The 19,876-nt window shown below is 33.2% G+C and overlaps 1 protein-coding gene across 17 annotated transcripts; it reads left to right on the forward strand.

Annotated features, from left to right (window-relative positions):
• Nucleotides 1-1,586: 1,586 nt before the first annotated feature.
• On the forward strand, nucleotides 1,587-16,986 carry LOC120080053 (probable cytokinin riboside 5'-monophosphate phosphoribohydrolase LOGL3). Of its 17 annotated transcripts, XR_005482401.1 has the most exons (6): nucleotides 1,593-1,893; nucleotides 3,409-4,391; nucleotides 13,574-13,833; nucleotides 15,634-15,740; nucleotides 16,609-16,670; nucleotides 16,783-16,970. XR_005482401.1 is itself a non-coding variant. In XM_039034605.1 (3 exons), the coding sequence occupies exons 1-3, from the start codon at nucleotides 4,336-4,338 to the stop codon at nucleotides 16,583-16,585; spliced, it is 231 nt and encodes a 76-aa protein (XP_038890533.1). In that variant the 5' UTR covers nucleotides 3,420-4,335; the 3' UTR covers nucleotides 16,586-16,609. The 17 variants fall into 17 exon arrangements, 1 of the variants encoding a protein (XP_038890533.1); XR_005482412.1 differs by having other exon boundaries at nucleotides 1,587-1,893; nucleotides 3,409-4,380; nucleotides 13,574-13,671; nucleotides 16,609-16,986; XR_005482405.1 differs by having other exon boundaries at nucleotides 1,591-1,893; nucleotides 13,574-13,671; nucleotides 16,609-16,978.
• The last annotated feature ends 2,890 nt before the right edge of the window (nucleotides 16,987-19,876 follow it).

Below are 19,876 nucleotides of genomic sequence, written 5' to 3' on the forward strand. Positions count from 1 at the left end.
ACGTTTCAAATTAACTTATCGTGCTACTATAGAGCTAATCCATTTCCGAACTAGTAGGGGGACCTCGTGGACCTACAAATCATGGGCTCCAACGATCCGAGATTAATCAGCTAAACTCATTAGACCGATCTAATCCTCATTTGTTAACTAATGGATCACTCCACTAAAGCTCATAGTTGAACTCTCCTCACTGTAGATATATTATGTTCACTCGATATAACCATGATTAGTAAGTTAACCCTTCGCAGGTTGTTCGCAATAACGACTAGGTCAAACTCTGTTTTACCCCCGAAATTACCTCTTGTTCCTTAAGTCCCCACTGATCCTCTAATGAACAATTGTTTTGTGATCTAATCAATAAAACCAAATCTCTCTCAGCTAATGAGAGGGCGAGATCCCTTGTTCAAGACCCAGAATCAAGACTTAAGGAAACAACCTCTATACTATCCCTAAAGCGGGTAGTGAATTCCGTCTTGCACCCTATGTCCCCAGCTATCTATCCAGTCTTACCTCTGAAATGAGAGTCTTATTGAGCCGACGCTGTTGAGCCAACCCTTACCTATGCAAATCTAAAGTAATCCCGAACAAACAAGAGTTCATAGTTAGCTCAGGATTAAGGTCAAGATACCTAGGTCATCGCTTTGAAATAGTCAATCTTAAACAGTAAACAACGTTATAAAGTAAGAGTGACTCATTTCGTGGTCCAATCTTGTACAAACCCTTATGCATAAGGACACTCCCATTCCTCATGTCCAACATGAACGAATTAGGATCACTTCATTTGTAGCACTTTACAACTCTTTATAACAACTACAAAGCAGGCCGCATCCAATAGTGTTACCAGAATAAGGTACCCAACCTTATTCATATACTATAGATCATTTTGACTATTTACTCGAACCTGGTCCATCTTTATATCTTCGCATAAAGTTCAAGTACTCATCTAATAGTCAAGGGATTTTTAAGTTTATTGGATTCCTTATTAAGCAATAAATCTATTCAATAACACATTTATTGAATTTTCAGAATAAGTTTTATTGTTTACATACCACGAGTTTTTGGACATAAAACCCAACAAGAGTTAGGAGGTCCTATATTTTATTTGAAATGCTATTTCCTCTTGAATATCATTGTTAATTTTTATTTGTTTTGGATCTTTTACAAATTTTCAAACTAAAAAAATGAGAGTTCTAATTAATTTGACTATTTTATAGCCACCCATTTTTGTCTAATTCTTACTTAGTTTGAATATATTGTCTTCATTTTCTTTTTTAAAAGGTATATATTGTCTTTACTTTACTAATTAAATTGGATTATTATCCTTGTTTAGTTTTTCAGTCCGTTTATTTTTTTTTTCTTTCTTTTTTATGCTTAGTTCGAGTAACTAACCCCATTTTTGGTAACTATTTCACTACAAGAAACAACCCATTCAATAGCTTTTTAGGATAACGTTTTAAAAAACATGCTATGAGAAGAAAGAGAGAAAAAAGCGGGACCTAAAATCATTTTTGGCGCTCGGTAAATGTAAAACAAAATTTTCACCAATATTTTTGCCAGACCCCTCCCTTCTCCCTCGCTGATTGAAAGAAAACCTGAAAACTAACAACACCTATCCCACTTCCGCAGGCGAAACCTTCCGAAAAAGTTCTCCCTTTCATTTCGAGACCATCGTCACACTCACAAAACACAAGATTTTCCCAAAATTTTCCACTCTTTCACCAATATTTTGTGCAGACCTTGGTCTTCTCCCTCTTTCATCGAAAGAAACCTACAAACGAAAAAATCGATACCATCAGTCAAGACAGTGGCAACCGTTTTTTATATCATCGCACTCACAATTAGGACAATCGCCGCGTTGAGATCATCGCACTTCTCCAAACTCATTTCCTTCTGGTAATAATGCTAAGCCATTTTCCATCTCTACCATTTCTTTTGTTTGACTGAAAATAATGACCAAATGCTCATTCTTTATTGGACCCCTTGTATTGTGGGTGTTTTTGATAATATAAATTCTATTCAACCGGGGAAAGAAACGAAAAAATATTGTACTGGTTTTTCTGGCCATTTCCTTTAATTCCCTCTCCATTTTGGCCTTTTTGCAGCAACTTCTCTGTGGAATTCCACTTCAAAATGGCAGCTAATCAAAACTCCAACTAAAGAAGTTGAAGTGAACAAAGACTTCAAGCTATTTAATTAATTTCATTTACTCTTAGTTAGATGGTTGCAAAGTTTTACTTGTCTGACTGGTCTAATTAGAGACCAAAGTTTTAGTTTTATCATTGTAAATACATGTTTATGAAGTTATATGCTTCTGGCTTCTGCCTATAGCTTTGAGTTAATGTACTGTTACTTCACTTTCTTTGTATACGGATTTCATTCAGTATGCTACAAAGTTTTTTAAATTTTGTTTGTTTGATAATGGGAGCGATAGTGTATACATCAATTTCCTAAACTTACTATTTTAATTGACGTTAATTGATGTGTTGGGAATTTCTCAAATCGGCAGTATGTCTCTATTTTCCGATCTCATGCTTTTTTTAGCATTTGTTTATCTTAGTCTTTGTTCCTCGTAATGTAGTCAGTTCTCCGGTTTACTGCATTGTGTTGATTAAGCCACATTCCATTGGTAGATTGACTCTGTTATGTTTTCTTTTATTAAACGACATTTGGGTTTTAGTTTTTTTCCTTGTTTGGTAATAAATCGCTTTGATTTGAGAGTCTGAGGGAGTAATATGGTGAAATTTGAAAGCCAATGCTTCATTCACTTTTTCCCCTGAGACAATGGTTGGAATAAAAAATCATATGATGGCAATTTGGTTTTATGGCTTCGTCGCTATATCTTTATGTGTGGCTTGAGTTTTAGATGGCGTAATTTTTGTTAATTTCCTATGCCAATGATGGTCATTTCAGACTTTGCCTTTTGCTTTTACTTCTTTTGATTCATCTTTGAGACATCTTCGGTTTATTGTTGGGATTCTTTATCATGGTCACACAGGTTTGTGTTATTAAAATATTTGTACATGATCTATAGAATATCTATCATTTGATTTCCTATGTTATCCCTCTTGCATGTGTCATTTTATCCTCTAGACACATAAAACATGTAACTTGAACGTGAGCTTAGAAAATTTAGTTGCCTGGACTTTTCACCTAAACTTATTAGAGTTAGTGTTCTAGTAGTCTAACATTATGGTGATGGGCAGGAATAAAAAAGGCAATGTCAATGCAGCAGTCAATTCTCATTTCAGTGAATGATACAGTTCTAAGCATGTAGTTTCACAAAATCAAATTTTATTGTTTTTTAGTCCCTACCTCTAATTTTTACATTGTAGTATGCTAGCTTCATCCATTTAGTTGTACACAATGCTTATGTCTTCTCTTTTCTTTGTTCTGTTCTTTCTTACTCAGTCAATATATTGCGTCATCTACCCAAAGCATAACTACACTAATGTAAGTGGTGGGAGTCAAGGAGACAATATGGGCTTTAGCCTATATTATTGTTGGGCTTCAAGAAATGATTTAGGCCCCAGATTGGATCTGTTCTAACTGAGGTGAAGTGTGGTAGATGGCATATGTGGTCTTAATGAGGCCACGTTGCAGATGGAGAACCAGATGAAGAAGCTTCGATCTTCTTTCTACTCAAATGAACAAAAAATGATATGAAAAATTGGTTTGAAAGAAAATTACCTCTCTGTCTCTCTTAGCTAAATATTTTAATCTTTCTTCATTGGCAAGTAATGAAGAAGTGAAGGAAGCATGCAAAAACAATAGGAGAAAGAGAAGGAAGAAAGAAATACATAGCTTTACGTGGTTCAGCAGATTGCCTACATCCACGAGACAAAGGAGCTCAATCAATTTTATTGAAGAAATCTTGTAGTACAGATAAGTCTCTCACACTATTCGAATGAAAACTCTCTTTGTTCTTCATCTTTTATATAGATAGGAAGTTACATATACTAGAGAGTAAAATTTTAAAAGTAGAATGTAAATGTTGATTTCACTTGAGTAGTAACAAACTTCTACAATTGTAGGTTGTTGTACTAAAAAAATTAGTATATTATAGATTGTATTCCATAATTTGTGGAAGCCTAAAATTTGCTCTAAGATCTTAGATATATTATGTACTTATAAGGCTTTAATGATCTATAGTTTAAATCTTGATTATTGCTTATAATATTTTCATTTCTTCTCATGTGTCAGATGAGTTCTTATGCATTGATGGGTTCTAGGCCAAGTTACACCATGTTTGGTCAAACTTTGTCAAAGAGTGCTTAAGACGATACTGCTTGAGATATCAGGACTTCTACATACTCAACCAAGCAATCACATTAAATCATGCTTGAATCCATTGTGAACACCACACGCCCACTAATACCACAGGTTACTGTACGGTAAATCTCGTATATATTGTTGAAATAATTCAATTATTCATTCATTAGGAGACATTTGGTGGCAAGTGAATGTGTAAAAGGATTAAAGTGTTTCATTCATTGTCTTTCCTTCCTAAAGTTGACTAAGATCTTGTGTTGTTTTCTGTGTTGTTTCATGCTCAGTTGCCCACTAATTGTTATTGTTGTGTTGTTTGAGAGTGACTTTCTTGTCTTGTTACATTGGTTGGATTCAAGTGTTTTTCAAAAGAATTTTTGCATTGATTCTAGCATTTCTTAATGGTAAAACTTTCCATTCATCCAATAAAATTGCATTGGTTGGATTCAAGTTTATTTCTATTCCATATTCACTAAGTTCCGTTCTTAGGAGTACATGTTATTAGACTTTTAGAACTTCCTCACTAGATTCATAAAACACTAGTAACATTTTTATTTTAGGTACTTTCTTAGTTTAGTTCATTTTCACTGTTGCTTTTACAATAGTAGATCATTTGATGCAAGTCTTGTAGTATCTTGGTTTAATCTTGTATGTTGTGGTTACTTAGTCATTTTTTAGGATAACTAGTTTTTACCAAGAACCTTTATGTTTGGTTCTTTAATATTGCTTGTATTTTGTTTTAGTTCTTTAGTTATTGCTTGATTACTCTGTTTTCCGTTTAACAGAGCAGTTAGTATATTTTTTATACTAGTTTGTTAGCTAACTAACTTCAAAGCTATAAATAGCTTCTTGTAACCTTTGAAAATGGTATCTTTTGAATAAAATTCACTTCCAGCATTTAATTTTTATCATCATTTTTACAATGTCTGACCACCAACAATTTTGCTATGTTGCAATAAGTTCTTATTTTTTTTTTATTTAACTCAGCTTTGCCAAAAAAAAAAAAAAAAAAAAAAAAGAAATGATTTCATTATTTTGTTTCAATATTTTGTGTTTAAAGGAAGAAATATCTTTAATGGTTTCATTACTGGCAGATCTTTAATGGTTTGTTCTCAGTTCAAGAGCTTGATTTGATTTTAGCTTCCAGATAGAGCCTAAAACATCTTTTATAGGTTTGTGTTCAAGCTTAATGGTAAAGATTAACAGCCTAAATCGCTTGATGTCTTCATAAATTTTGGAGATGACTTGTTCTTAATTCGTACTAGTTTGTTATGTTAGCTCGTTTAGTCCATGAAGCCTTTCCTGATGTTAAATTTTGACAAGTTTTTATGTCTAATAAGGAAAATGAATGATTCTATTTGTAATTTACTTCAATTTCTGCATAATATTGTTGGATTTTTCTTGTGCTGAGAGTGGAAATACTGATGGATTCAGTTCCCATTTGGGTTGGAAAGGTTTAGTCTATTTTTTTGTTTTAGATATATGTAGTTTTAAATGTTACTATGTGTTACAGAAAGACTCGAAATCAAGAACAACATTTTAGGTAGTTGAACCGTTGTCAACATCTTTCTATTATGTGTCGTAACCACCAGAGCTTCATCGTTGAATGTTGCGCCTGCATATATAAAGGAAAACGAATGTGAGATTTATGGAAGAGTGAATAAGAAAACGAGAGACCAAGGCATTCGTTCTGTAATACTTTGAAGAAGAAATAAGAGAACCTCCCGATTTGCATAGTGGACGTAGGCCTTTGGTCGAACTACTTAAACTCCTGTGTCTTTTCTTCTTATCTTTACGATCGTTTAGAATTTGCTAAAGTATCATTTACATGATCGTGTAGTACATATCGTATCGTGTACTCAATCGTTTAGCTCCACGTCCAATCGTCTATACGATCGTTTAGCTATTCAACTGTCGTCTACACGATCGTCTAGCTCCACTTCACTGTCGTCTACATGATCGTCTAGCGCTTCATCCAATCGTTTACATAATTGAACTATCGTTTAGTTCTTAGTGCTTCGTCTACACGATCGAGCTGCCATTTGGTAAAACGACTGAAAGATTTTCAAGCCTCAACATAGTACCTCTCGTGACTCTTGAATTATTATTGACCATTACATCTGAGTGTTTTGTGATTGTTAACGTGAAGATCTTGTCATCTGGGATAACAAGTGGTATTAGAGCTCAGTGAACAGTTCAAGATAGCTCCAAGATTTGAATTCTTGATTCAGAATAGTCAATCTTGAAGCCCAAGAATGGCAACTACCAGATATGAGATCGAGAAGTTCGATGGTAAGACAAATTTTGAACTATGGAAAGCGAAGATTAAAATAGTTGGAAGGCTCTCTTGGCCATTATGGACCCTGCAAAGTACCCTAAAACACTTTTCGAGGCAAATAGAGAGACAATTGAAGTAAACACGTATGGAACCATTGTCTTAAATGTCACAAACAGTGTTTTGAGGCAGATCGTAGACCAACCTATTGCCTGTGCCTTGAGGAACAAATATCTCAACAAAGACTTGCCCAACAAAACTTTCTTGAGGGAAAGATTCTTCACCTACAAGATGGATACACCAAAGTCCCTCACGGATAATCTGAATGAGTTCAAGAGACTGTCTTCTAAATTAAGATCAATAGGTGATAATATTGGGGAAGAGAATGAGGCGTTCATATTACTAAATTCTCTACCATAATCTTTCAAAGATGTGAAGACTACCATGAAATACGGTAGAGAAAGAATTATCACAGAAGCTATCATATCAGCTGTGAGAGTCAGAGAACTTGAGTTGTAAAATGAGTAAGAAGGATCAACAAGGAGGTGAAGGCTTGTTCTCAAAGGGGAAGAACGAGAACAACAGGAAGGAGAAACAGAACACTGGAGATAAGTCCAAGATAAAGTGCCATTTTTGTCACAAAATGGGGCACATAAAAAAGGACTACTATGCCTTGAAGAGAAAATTGAACCAACAGAACAAGCGGGGTAAACAGACCGAGGCTGCTGTAGGGGAGAATTCCCTAGTCTATTCAGATGCATTAATTGCTAATGAAGAAGGTGGAAACTCGAATACTATGGAGACTTAGGATTAAGTGTTAGATTCTGACTACTTAGTCCACATGACACCATCCAAGAGATGGTTTTGCATTTATAAGAAGTAGGATGGTGGGTTGATCTATATGGGAAATAATAACACTTATAGAACTGTTGGAATAGGGTCTGTGTCCTTGAAAATGCAAGATGGTTCAGACAAATTGATTAGGAACGTGAGGCATGTTCCTACTTTGAAGAGAAATCTCTTATCTTTGGGGATGTTCGATGCCATAGGCTGTAAGTATAGGGGTGTGGGAGGCATATTTGAAATTATTAAGGATTCTAAAGTAGTTTTGGTGACAACAAAAGTAAATGGTTTATATGTCATCAAGGATCAAATGACACACTCGACCTTGTTGGCAACTGATGAAGAACCTACTGAAGATGAGTTATGGCACAAAAAGCTTTCTCATATCAGTGTGAGGGGGTTGCAAGTGCTCTCTAAATAGGGGATTCTTCCAAGGGGTGTTAGAGAAAACCTTAAATTCAACGTTGGAGACAACCTTAAATTCAGTGAACATTGCTTATTAGGAAAATCAATAAGACAACAATTCCTTGAAGGACAGCACACTTTAAAGGAAATCCTTGAATATGTGCATTCAGACTTATGGGGCTAGCTCACTCTCCATCTCTAAGTGGAGCAAGGTACTTTCTTTCATTTGTAGATGATTACTCAAGGAAGAGTGAGGTTTAGTTTTTAAAATCCAAAGATGAAGTGTTTAGTAGATTCAAAGATTGGAAGACCTTGATTAAAAAGCATACCTCTAAACAAATTAAACATTTGAGAATTGATAACGGTTTAGAGTTTTGTGGAAAGGAGTTCAATTTTTTTTTGTAGGAAGCATGGCATAGTAAGGCATAGAACTGTGAGGTACACACCTCAACAAAATGATGTAGCTGAAAGATTAAATAGAAGTATGCTGGAAAGAGTAAGATGTCAGCTGTCCAATGCCTTATTGCCTGAAAAATATTGGGCTGAAGCTGTCTCCTACATAATATACACACTTAATAGATGCCCACATCAATCCATAGATCTGAAGACTCCTAAAGAGAGGTGGACAAGATAACCACCTAAGCTGGAACACTTGAAAGTCTTTGGTTGTGTAGGCTATGTGCATTAAAGCCAAGGAAAGTTGAAACGAAAGGTTGTAAAGTGCATGTTTTTAGGCTTTACACTGGGAGTAAAGGGGTTCAGGTTGTGGCATCCAATTGAAAAGAGATGTGGTTTTCAGAGAAAGTGAGATATTTATGATGTATGAACAACCATTTACTTCAATGACTAAGACAAGTAACACAAGATTTGAGGTGCAGCCTAAAAATAATCATGGAGCTTTTACTTCTTCTCAAAATCTAGAGCTAGAAGGTAATGAGGCTACTGAAACAAGTGAGCATGTGTCAAGTGAACAAGTTAAGACACAAGGAGACTTACACAACTATTCATTGGCAAGAGATATACCTAGAAGAACTATTGTACCACCAGGTATACCAAGAATCTGATTTTGCTAGTGTGGCATTGAGTGCTACCATTTGTTTGAGTAATTATGAACCTTCCAACTTTGAAAAAGCAACAAACGACCTAGATGCTAGGCAATGGATTGAGGCAATGAATGAAGAAATGAAGTCCCTCAACCAAAATGACACTTGGAGACTAGTAACTTTGCCAAAAGGGTACAAACCTATCTCATGCAATTGGATTTACAAATTTAAAGAAGAGATTCCAGGTGTGCAAAAGTCTAGGTTCAAGGCTAGGCTTGTTGCTAAAGGGTTCACTAAAAAAGAAGGCATTGACTACAATGAGGTATTTTTTCCAGTTGTAAAGCATACTTCCATCAGGCTGCTCCTTTCCTTAGTTGTGCAAAAGGATTTGAAGCTAAACTAGTTGAATGTAAAGACAGCCTTTCTACATGGATTGTTGAATGAGACAATTTACATGAGACAACTTCAAGACTATGTGAAAAGTGGAGAAGAAGACCTAGTGTGTTTGTTGAACAAGTCCATATATGGCCTCAAGCAGTCACCGAGATGTTGGTATGAGAGGTTTGATGAAGTGGTCTCCAAGATAGGGTTCAAAAGAAGCTCATATGATTGGTGTGTCTACACAAACTGTAGTAACTTCAAGGAATTGGTATATCTAATTCCCTATGTAGATGACATGCTGCTAGCCGGGAGATCCAAAGAAGCATTGAGGCAAGTGAAAATTCTTCATAAGAGAGAGTTTGATATGAAAGACCTAGAGGAGTCAAGGAGGATCCTAGACATTGAGATTGAAAGAGACATAAAACAGGGTAGATTACAAATTAGTCAGTCTGAATACTGTTCAAAGATACTATAGAGGTTCAAAATGGAGAGTGCTAAACCGGTTGACACTCCTCTTGCACCTCACTTCAAGCTTTAGTCGTCAATAGTCCAAAGAGTACAGATGAAGAGCATTTGGACCATATGAAGGTTGTTCTTTATTCCCAAGCAATGGGATCATTAATGTACCTTATGACTTCTACAAGACCAGATCTGTCCTATGCAACAAGTATGGTCAGTAGGTACATGGAAAACCCTGGTAAAAGACATTGGGAGGCAGTCAAGTGAATACTAAGGTATCTATGTTCATCCAAGGATGCAAGAGTCTTATATAGACAGAATGAGCCATCCAATGATGAAGTTTATGGTTATGTAGATGCAGACTATGCAGGAGATTCAGACAGAAAACGTTCTCTATCAGGCTATGTTTTCCTATGAGGTAACAATTTGATCAGTTGGAAAGCTACTTTGCTGCCTGTTGTGGCCCTTTCCACAACAGAGGCTGAGTTCATCGCACTGTTTGAAGCTTTGAAGGAAGGTTTGTGGCTGAAAGGTTTATTGAACGATTTCGGCATAACATAAACAAAAGTCATAATCTATTGTGATAACCAGAGCACAATATACCTATCTAAAATCCAGAGTTTCACAGCAGAACCAAGCACATTGATATTAAATATCATTTCATTAGACAAAAGATTAAGAAAGGGGAAGTCGATGTAATGAAGATTCATACCTCTGATAATGCAGCTGATATGCTAACCAAAATTGTTCCATTAAACAAGCTTGGCAGATGCTTAGATTGTTGGGTTTTATGTCCTAAAACTTGCAGTTTGTAAAATGATAAACATTTTCTATAATCAATAAACTTATTATTGATTTCATAAATTGTATGAAAGTCTAAATCCAATAAACTAAGACCCATGACTATTTTATGAGTACTTGAACTTTATGTGGTGACATAAGAGCGGACCAGGTTCGAGTAAATAGTCAAAAAAATCTATGGTACATGAATAAGGTTAGGTACCTTATTCTGGTAACACCATTGGATGCGGCCTACCCTGTAGTTGCTACAAAGAGTTGTAAAGTGCTACATACAATGTGATCCTAATTCGTACATTTTATGACATGAGTAGTGAGGGCATCCTATGCAATGAGTTTGCATAAGATTGGACCAAGAAATAAGTCACTCTTACTTTATAATGTTGTTTACTGTATAAGACTGACTATTTCACCTAGATGACCTAGGTAACTCGATCTTAATCCTGAGCTAACTATGAACTCCCGTTTATTCGGGATTACCCTTAGATTTGTATAGGTGAGGGTTGGCTCAACAGCATCAGCTCAATAAGACTCCCATTTCATGGGTAAGACTGAATAGATAGCTGAGGACATAGGGTGCAAGATGAAGTTTACGCCTACCCGATTTAGGAATAGGTAAAAGGTTGTTCTCTCAAGTACTGAATCCAGATCTTGAACAAGGGGCCCCACCCTCTCACAAGGTTGAGAAAGTTTGGTTTAATGATTGGATCACAAACCAGTTGTTCATTAGAGGATCAATAGAAACTTGAGGAATAAGATATAATCTCGGGAGTAAAATAGATATTTGTCCTAGTCGTTATTACAAATAACCTGTGAAGGGTCGACTTGCTGATTATGGTTAAATCATGTGGACATAATATATCTACAGTGAAGGGAATGCAACTATGGATTTTAGTGGAGTGACCCATTAGTTAACGAATGAGGATTAATCTGGTCTAATGAGTTTAGCCAATAAGTCTCGGATCATTGGAGCCCATGATCTGTAGGTCCGTGAGGTCCTCCTACTAGCTCGTAATGGACTAGCTCTAGAATAGCGTGATAAGTTAATTTAAAACGTTCAAATTAGGATTAATAGAATTAGTAATTATATAAGATATAATTACGTGTTTAATTTGAGAATTAAATGGAATATGATAATTTATATATTTAAATATGATTTAAATATATAAAGATGGATATGTGTAAAAATTAATTTAATATTTGATATTAAATTAATTAAGTTTTATTTAAAATTAATTTATGAAATTAATTTTATTTTTCAATTTTAAAATCAAAATGAATTTTAAAATCAAGTTTTGATTTTTGAGATAAAATTGAAAAATAAAAAAAAAAAACACTAAAATGGAAAAATCATGTTTTCCATTATCCATCTTTTTACTTGCTTACACAAAAGGCATCTTCTTTGCCTTGTCTTACTCCAAGCATGAGCTGCAACTCATGCAACTCTCTCCTTTGTATGTTGATCTACAATATAATGAAAAGTTTGGAGTGAATTTCGGGCATGCAATCAAGAGAGAATTTTATAGAAAATTCGGGTTGAAGAAAGGGTTCTTCAACAAGATTGTTGCTGTGAGCTATTCTCTTTCATCCCTTGATTAAAGCTTGTTTTGAGTCCTACAACTCAATCTAGAGCACCAAGAGAATAGTGGAAAAGATCTTGAGGTGGTCTGCAACAAGATTTGGAGAAGATTGCAGTTGAAGAACAAGTTTTGAAAAAGTTCTACAAGAGGTATGTCTTGAAACTCACTTGTTTTTTGCAAGAGCATGCTTTATATGTTGCCAAAATTAATGAATTAGAGTGCTTTAATGATCCTTGTGCTTTCGCTGTTGCTGATACAATCCTACATGGACCTTTTCGAGTTCGAGTTACCTGAAAAAGGTTAGCTTAAGTCAGCTAAGTAAAGCAAAGAGGGAAGGTACTCTGGATGCTTACAAAGATGGAGATTATTACAGAAAGACTCAAAATCAAGAAGAATAGCACTTCAGGCAGTTGAACGGCTGTCGACATCTTTATGTTATGTGTTGTAACCATCAAAGCTTCATCGTTGACTATTGCGTCTGCATATATAAAGGAAAATGAATGTGAGATTTATGTAAGAGTGAATAAGAAAACGAGAGAGCAAGGCATTCGTTCTGTAATACTTTGAAGAAGTAATAAAGAGAACCTCCCGATTTGCACAGTGGACGTAGGCCTTTGGTCGAATCACTTAAACTCCCGTGTCTTTTCTTCTTATCTCTAAGATCATTTAGAATTTGCTAAAGTATCGTTTACACGATCGTGTAGTACCTATCGCATCGTGTACTCGATCGTTTAGCTCCACGTCCAATCGTCTATATGATCGTTTAGCTCCTCAGTTGTCGTCTACACGATCGTCTAGCTCCACTTAACTGTCGTCTACACAATCGTCTAGTGTTTTATCCAATCGTTTACATAATTGAACTATTATTTAGTTCTTGGTGCTTCGTCTACACGATCGAGCTGTCATTTGATAAACGACAGAAGGATTTTCAAGCCTCAACATACTACCTCTCCTGATTTTTTAATTGTTATTGACCGTTACATCTGAGTGTTTTGTGATTGTGAACGTGAAGATCTTGTCATCTGGGACAACCCTATGGTATGTAACACTTATGTCTTAGGCTAAGAAAACAAATGGAGGATTTGATTGTGAATCATGAAATGAAGTTGCAATCCACGTCCAGGAGGATTTGTGTGTTCCGTGGAAGTAATCAAGGCAAGAAGACAAGCTACCAAGATTCCGCCATTGAACTTGGCAAGGAATTGGTAAAAAAAAAAAAAAAAAAAGAAAAAAAAGGAAAACCCTTATTCTATTCTCCTTTACTGTAATGATCATTGGGTGTTTTATATTTATGTTGAAATAGATTGTTCTTCCCTTCACTGTTTTGCGAACTTTGCACCTATATTGCTTGCCTTGAATTCTTATGATCGAATGAACCAATCCCTTTGTTTCTTCTGAAATTTCATCCAAATGGGTTTTCTCATCCATACATTCAATGTAAAAGGAAAGAATAATCCCATTTCATAGAACGAGACTCTCAAGTTATTAAGATGATGAGTTTGGTTTTTGTGTTGTTTTTTTAGATTTTGAGGGACATTGATCTGGTTTACGGTGGGGGCAACATAGGACTGATGGGTTTAATCTCACAAGTTGTTCATGATGGCGGTCGACACGTCATTGGGTATGCCCACATTTAAAAAAGAAATTACTTCCATATGGTCCCTTTAAGGTTGTTTTTCTTATTCTATTTTTGGGTTTCTTCAACATTACAATTTCACTACCGACTTTTGACATGTTACTGTTCTGGTCGAGAGTTATACCCAAGACACTCATGCCTCGAGAGGTATGTCTGTGCTAGCAGTCTCATAAAGTTTTCGATCTTTTTTTCTCTACTTATTTAGTTAAATTAAAAGAAAGGACTCTTTTTCTTTTCCATTTTTTTTATCTGATTTTGCATTTATTCATTCTAACTCATTCTTCTTTAGGATACTTTTCACACTTACTTCTACTTTTTAGTTTTTTATTAGCTTTTTTGTCATCTTCCTTCTTCCCTGTCTTTATCCCCTCTCTCTATTTTATGGATATCCTTATTTTATGTATTTACAAGTTATTAGATTACATTTCCTATAATTTGGCTAGTTTTCCTAGACTTACCAGTGTTTTTAATTTTTAAAATTTGTTTTCTTGTGGTTAAATGTGTACACTTTTAACTATGTTTGAATGGAAAGGTAGGTGATAACTATGTTTAAATGGAAAGGTAGGTTTACAAGGATTCTAACATAATATGAAAATTAGAACATTACTTGTGGATATTTTCTTCTCCAAAATAGAATCTCAAATTTCAATTATGTACTAGTAGCCGACAAAAATTGGAATTGGCTAAATATGTCAAGTGGGGATAACAACTCATCTAATTTTCTGTATTTTGTACATATGCTACTATATTCAGTAAATATGTATTTTATATTTTAACTATCTTTTATTTAAAATTACTTGTTGAATTTATTTTATTGTTGTACTAAGTTTGATTGAAATTAAATAGTTTTATATGATATTTTAAAGAATGTGAATGAAATTATTTGAGACACTAAAGTTATAATAGTTTACAATTATAACTATTATAAATAATAAATAGTAGCAAAAATTATTATAAAATCTACTAGAGCATTTTAAAAATGTATAGAACATATAAAAATTGAATCAAATGGTATAAAAACACAAAAAAAGTGCTATAGAAACAAGTACAGTAACAAATTTACTGTTATAAAGAGTTCTATTAAACAATAATCATAACATTAAAATTATGCAATACAAAGTCTTTAGTAATGTCTTTTATAGCCTTAAAAAACATTATAGAATGTTGGGGGTTTTAATAACATAGGCTACGACAACATATCTAAAATGCTATAGAAAATCTTTTATAGCGTTTGTTTACCACTATAAAAAAATGTTGTTACTTGTTATAGCATTTTTTTATTGTTATAAAAAACGCTATAAAAGGTTTCTATAGCGTTTTCAGATAATGCTATGAAAGTTTTCATAGCATTAAATTTAAGCAATTGAAAATGGATTTTTAATGACATTTCTGATAGCGTTAAAACAGCGCTATGGAAAGTTGGAGAATTTCAATAATATGGACTACGACAGCATTTCGAAAACGCTATAAAAAGTTTACGATAGCATTTTTTTAATGCTATCATATGTGATATTGGTTGTGTTTGGTTTTTAGTTTTTAGTTTTTGAAAGTTAAGCTTATATCACCTTTACAATTTTTAGATTTTTTTTTATTATCTAATTTTTACCCATGTTTTCAAAAACCAAGCCAAAGTCTGAAACAAAAACAAAAATAGTTTTCAAAATTCTGTTCTTCTTTCGAGGAGATATCGGTTAGAAAGGGTGGACAAGAGCTTATTTTCTCCAGCTGCCGCCCGATGATGCATCCGATAAATCTCCTCGTTTGATTATCATTGAAAGAAAAGAATTTGTTTTAGATTGGGATAGAAAAAAAAGTGGTAGAAATGTACGCATCACAAAAATTGGTTCATATAAGTCCTCTTTGTCCCTTTACCCTGATTCGATGGATTGGTTGAGAGCTTCCTTCACCACTCTGCTCAAAATTTCACGGACTAACAATTTTTTTTAGGAGAAGAGGAATGAATCGTACACTACTTGGATTGAAGAAACATCCAACAAGAAGGGTTAGGGACATAAATGTCGTGTTTTAATACCAAAGGGATTAAACAAAAAGGGGTATGTTCATTTTTTTTTTTTGCAACATATTTATGTAAGAATAATTTTGTATTAGTTTTTGTTCTTAATCTGAGAAATTCAAATTCAGAGCCTTTTAAATTTAAGCTGGGGGAGTAGGTAGAAATTTGAAGCAATAACGAACTAGAGTGATCAGTATCTGAAAATCAACATAAACATAATTTTGTCCCCCATCAAGTTCCAAAGAAACAACTCCAAGCAGATGAGTTTATGATTTTAGTGATAACAATATTCTGGTTCAATTTATGTTGGTCTTTCAAATGCTAGAAAGTAGTTTTGAATGGATAACAATAAAATATTCGAGTTGATCCCACGAGAGAACTTGAGGCTTTGCCAAAGCTTACTATCTTGTTAGCATGGCGGAATTAAACTTAAACTTAAAGTTAACATCTTCCCCAACTTTGAACTTTCCTCTTTTATTTTCCTTTAGAAACTTAAACTTCGACTATAATTTGAGGATATTAAGGTTTTTCACTTGCTTGTTTGAACTTGTTCATACTCTACTCTCAAGTTAGATCTATGAATGTAGGTACAAAAAGCTATTTAATTTGAGTTCTGTGAGAAATTACATTTTCATGGACTCTCCCAATTTTTGTCTTTTAAGATCCGCTGAAAGATTTGACATTTAACGTGTATATTTAACAAAGCATGTATTATGTGCTAATTAACATTGGTTTTTGTTTTCTTGTTTCTTTATTGGTCATTCTATCTTATGAGTTTTGTTTTTGGCTTTTACTAGAACAAAAACGCTAGCAAACTGGAGAATCCTCTACTTGAATTTTAGTTTTCCTGAGATGATTGCATCCAACAATACAAAAACAATGTGATTTTTTTTTTTTTTTTTTGGTAGGAATTTGGAGTAGAAACAAAATATGAACACATAAATAAAGAAAGTAAAGTTTGTTTCATAAGGTAAGTCTTGTAAGTAGGGGACTACTATTTTCTTTGTATAAAAGCTTCTTTTCCCACTATTTGTAGAATTTGGTTTTTGGGTTGTTGGTGGTTTATGTTTTCTTTGAATCAGAACATTGAAGAATTGAGGCATTCGCTTTTTGTTGCGAGTCTAGGGTTGGAAAAAATGATAGTTGTAATTCAAGAGGAGCTAAGAAAGAGAGATGAATAGTTGTGAGCGATAAATTATAAGTTTGGAATCTTGAAAGTTTATTTTGATGTAAATTCACTTGGTTACACTAAATGTGCATTGAATTCAATTTTACAATTACATTAGAAACAGTTTGTCACTCTTGTAAAATGGCTATATTGTTTATATACGAATTGATTATTATTTGCTATCACGACAAGATTAAAAATGTTACATGTTTTTATATTATTTTTAATTATTGTAAAACATGCTATTAAATGCCAATCATAACATTTTCACTAATATAAAACTAAAGCTATTAAAAGTAAATCTTAATATTTCTGTAATGCTATAAAATGTTTTCTTAACATTAAAATTGTACAATAGAAAATTGACTTTATGTAACTTTTTTTTACAGCACTGAAAAATGCTATGAAAAGTATGAAACTTTCAATAACATCGACTATGACAACATGCTTAAAAATGCTATGCTATGAAATATTTCTATAGCATGACAATTTTGCAATAAAAAATGGACTTCTTATAGGACATGTTATAGCAACAAAAGTGTTGGACTTTTCATAACATCGTCTATGATAGTGTCTCCAAAAACAATATCAAAAGTCTACGATAACGTTTTTGGCTAGCTATCATCTGTGATATTTGTTGTAATGTAAAAAAGCAAAAGGAGTCAGCTTTTGAATCGTTTTTAATTGTTATTGAAAGTTTCAAACTTTTTTTTGGGTTTGAGATACATTTGGCATGGTTTTAAACTTCAAAAACTAAAAGTTAACAAAATTAAAAGATAAATGAAAAAGTATTCTTTGTTTGTTTTTTTTTTTTTTTTTTTTTTTTTTTTTTTTTTTTTTTTTTTTTTTTTTTTTTTTACTATATAAAGCCCCATCTTTCTTCAGCAAAAGAGAGAGAGATATATGGAGAAAAAACCCTAAGGGCTATGTCACAATATACTCCACATTCATGTTGATTATCTTATATTTATCTCTTCGTGGACTACAACAAAAACTATGTTACCTCACGTTTGTGCAATGTCAAGTAGTGATAGTCTTGATGTTTTTAAAAATGTCAAACGATCTACTATCAACTTGACCAAAAAAAAATATTTTCAAATGCAACAAAATGTTAAAGTTAATCAGTGATAATGATAGACAACTACCATCTATCACTGATAGATAGTGATGAGTTGTAAATAAGTCAGCTCACTTTTGTTATACTTGAAAACAACTCTTTAATCTATTATATCTCTAATTCTCGTTAAAAGAAATAACTTTAAAAAACCATATTTTATCTATTTTATAAAAATAAAGGTAAAAAAAAGTTGTTTTTAAATATAGGAAATGAACCAAAATCTTTACAAATATAGCAAAATTTCATTGTCTATCTATGATAGACTGCGATAGACTATTATCTGTGTCTATCTATGTCCTGATAGACAAAGATAGTAGTCTATGTGATCTATTGTAGATAGACTATAATATTTTGTTATTATTTGTAAATATTTCCAATAGTTCTGTCATTTAAAATAATTTGCCAACAAAATCACATTTTATCTATTTTATCTCTAATTCACATAAAAAAAAATAATTATAAAAAATCCCATTTTTTCTATTTTATCCCTAATTCATGCTAAAAGAAAACATATTCTTAAAAAAATAACATTTTATCTATTGTATCTTTCATTCACATTCAAAGAAAAAAATTATTAAAAGAAAATCACAATTTTATCTATTTTATCTCTAATTTGCATTGAAAGAAAAAAATTATAAAAAAAGCTCATGTTATCTCAAAACCTACCCTTCAGAGTAAATGATAATAATTTTTTTTAAAAAAAATTATCAATTTGATCTCTAATTTTCGTTAAGATAAAAAATAGAAGAAAACAAATCTCATTTTATATGAAAATTTTCAAGTTTAGTTCTTAGATTTAAGTTTTTTCCTATATGCGACTCAATTGTCTCATCCCCTCCCATCAGTTGGTTTCATCGTCAAAATATGTCAACTATTTCAATCAACGGCCTTCAATTTGGTCAAAGAGAATGGGCTTTTAGAGTCATCATTTTAAGAAAAGGAAAATGGAAGAATTTCAAAAGCGTAGTAGTGAAAACCTCAAAACCTTGAAGATATCTTATTAGATGAACATGTGTGAAAGTTTTTCTAGACTTCTTTGTTTTTGGTAATTGAATGGAAATTCTTAATTTTTGTAGTGGAAGACATCGTTCTTAATTTTTGTTTCTATCTTTTTTTCTTAAAAAAAAAAAAAAAAAAATTAAGGGTACAAATATTCAAGCAACTATAGAAAAATTTGGTAATATTCTTGAAAAAGACAAAGCTATATGAAAAAATAATGGAATGGAAAAGTGAGTAAACAACCAAAATATATTAGGAATAGTTGCAAATATAAACATATTATAATAAGATATAACATAATGTAAAATAAAATTACAAATGTGACCAAATTTAAATAGTCTATTAGTGATAGATCATATTAATAGTACGAGTCTATCGGTGATAGACCAAATCACTCGTAAGAGTCTATCAACGATAGAAATTATAGACTTGGTGTGAGAGTTTTAAAGCGAATTTAGGTGGCCAAACAGAATGAACAAACCACCAACAGAATAAATCGAAAGCAATGAAAGCAATAAAGAACAAACATAAGGATATATAGTGGTTGGACCAATTTGGTCTACATAACCAGATTGAATCAATTTTATTATGAGCAATGAAGAATTTATTATTATAGATAATCAACAATAATCATCAATCTGTAATTTAGTTAGAGAGATTGGCACACGATGTCGTCTCTGAAACCGAGAACAATCCATTAAAAAAATAGCCCACGTCAAGTGCACTGCAGCCCGCCTCTGACTGGCGAACTCATGTGCAACCTCATCGTCAAACACAACCCTGCACGGTTGAACACAGCTGTTGTGCCGGACGAGAATGGAAACCCACGCTTGTCAGACACAGACCCACGTCGAGAACCTATCCGGAACCACTGCTCACGGACGAACTAATG

The sequence above is a fragment of the Benincasa hispida genome, chromosome 6 (genome assembly GCF_009727055.1).
Source record: "Benincasa hispida cultivar B227 chromosome 6, ASM972705v1, whole genome shotgun sequence".
NCBI classification, from domain to species: Eukaryota; Viridiplantae; Streptophyta; class Magnoliopsida; order Cucurbitales; family Cucurbitaceae; genus Benincasa; species Benincasa hispida.

Bases quoted from the DNA above. Each gene is read 5' to 3' on its own strand.
- LOC120080053 (XM_039034605.1), top strand. From the start codon at position 4,336: ATGCTTGAATCCATTGTGAACACCACACGCCCACTAATACCACAG. The intron at 4,381-13,573 runs GTTACTGTACGG...TTGTTTTTTTAG, and splicing joins CACGCCCACTAATACCACAG to ATTTTGAGGGACATTGATCT. The intron at 13,672-16,497 runs GTATGCCCACAT...GGCTTTTACTAG, and splicing joins GGCGGTCGACACGTCATTGG to AACAAAAACGCTAGCAAACT.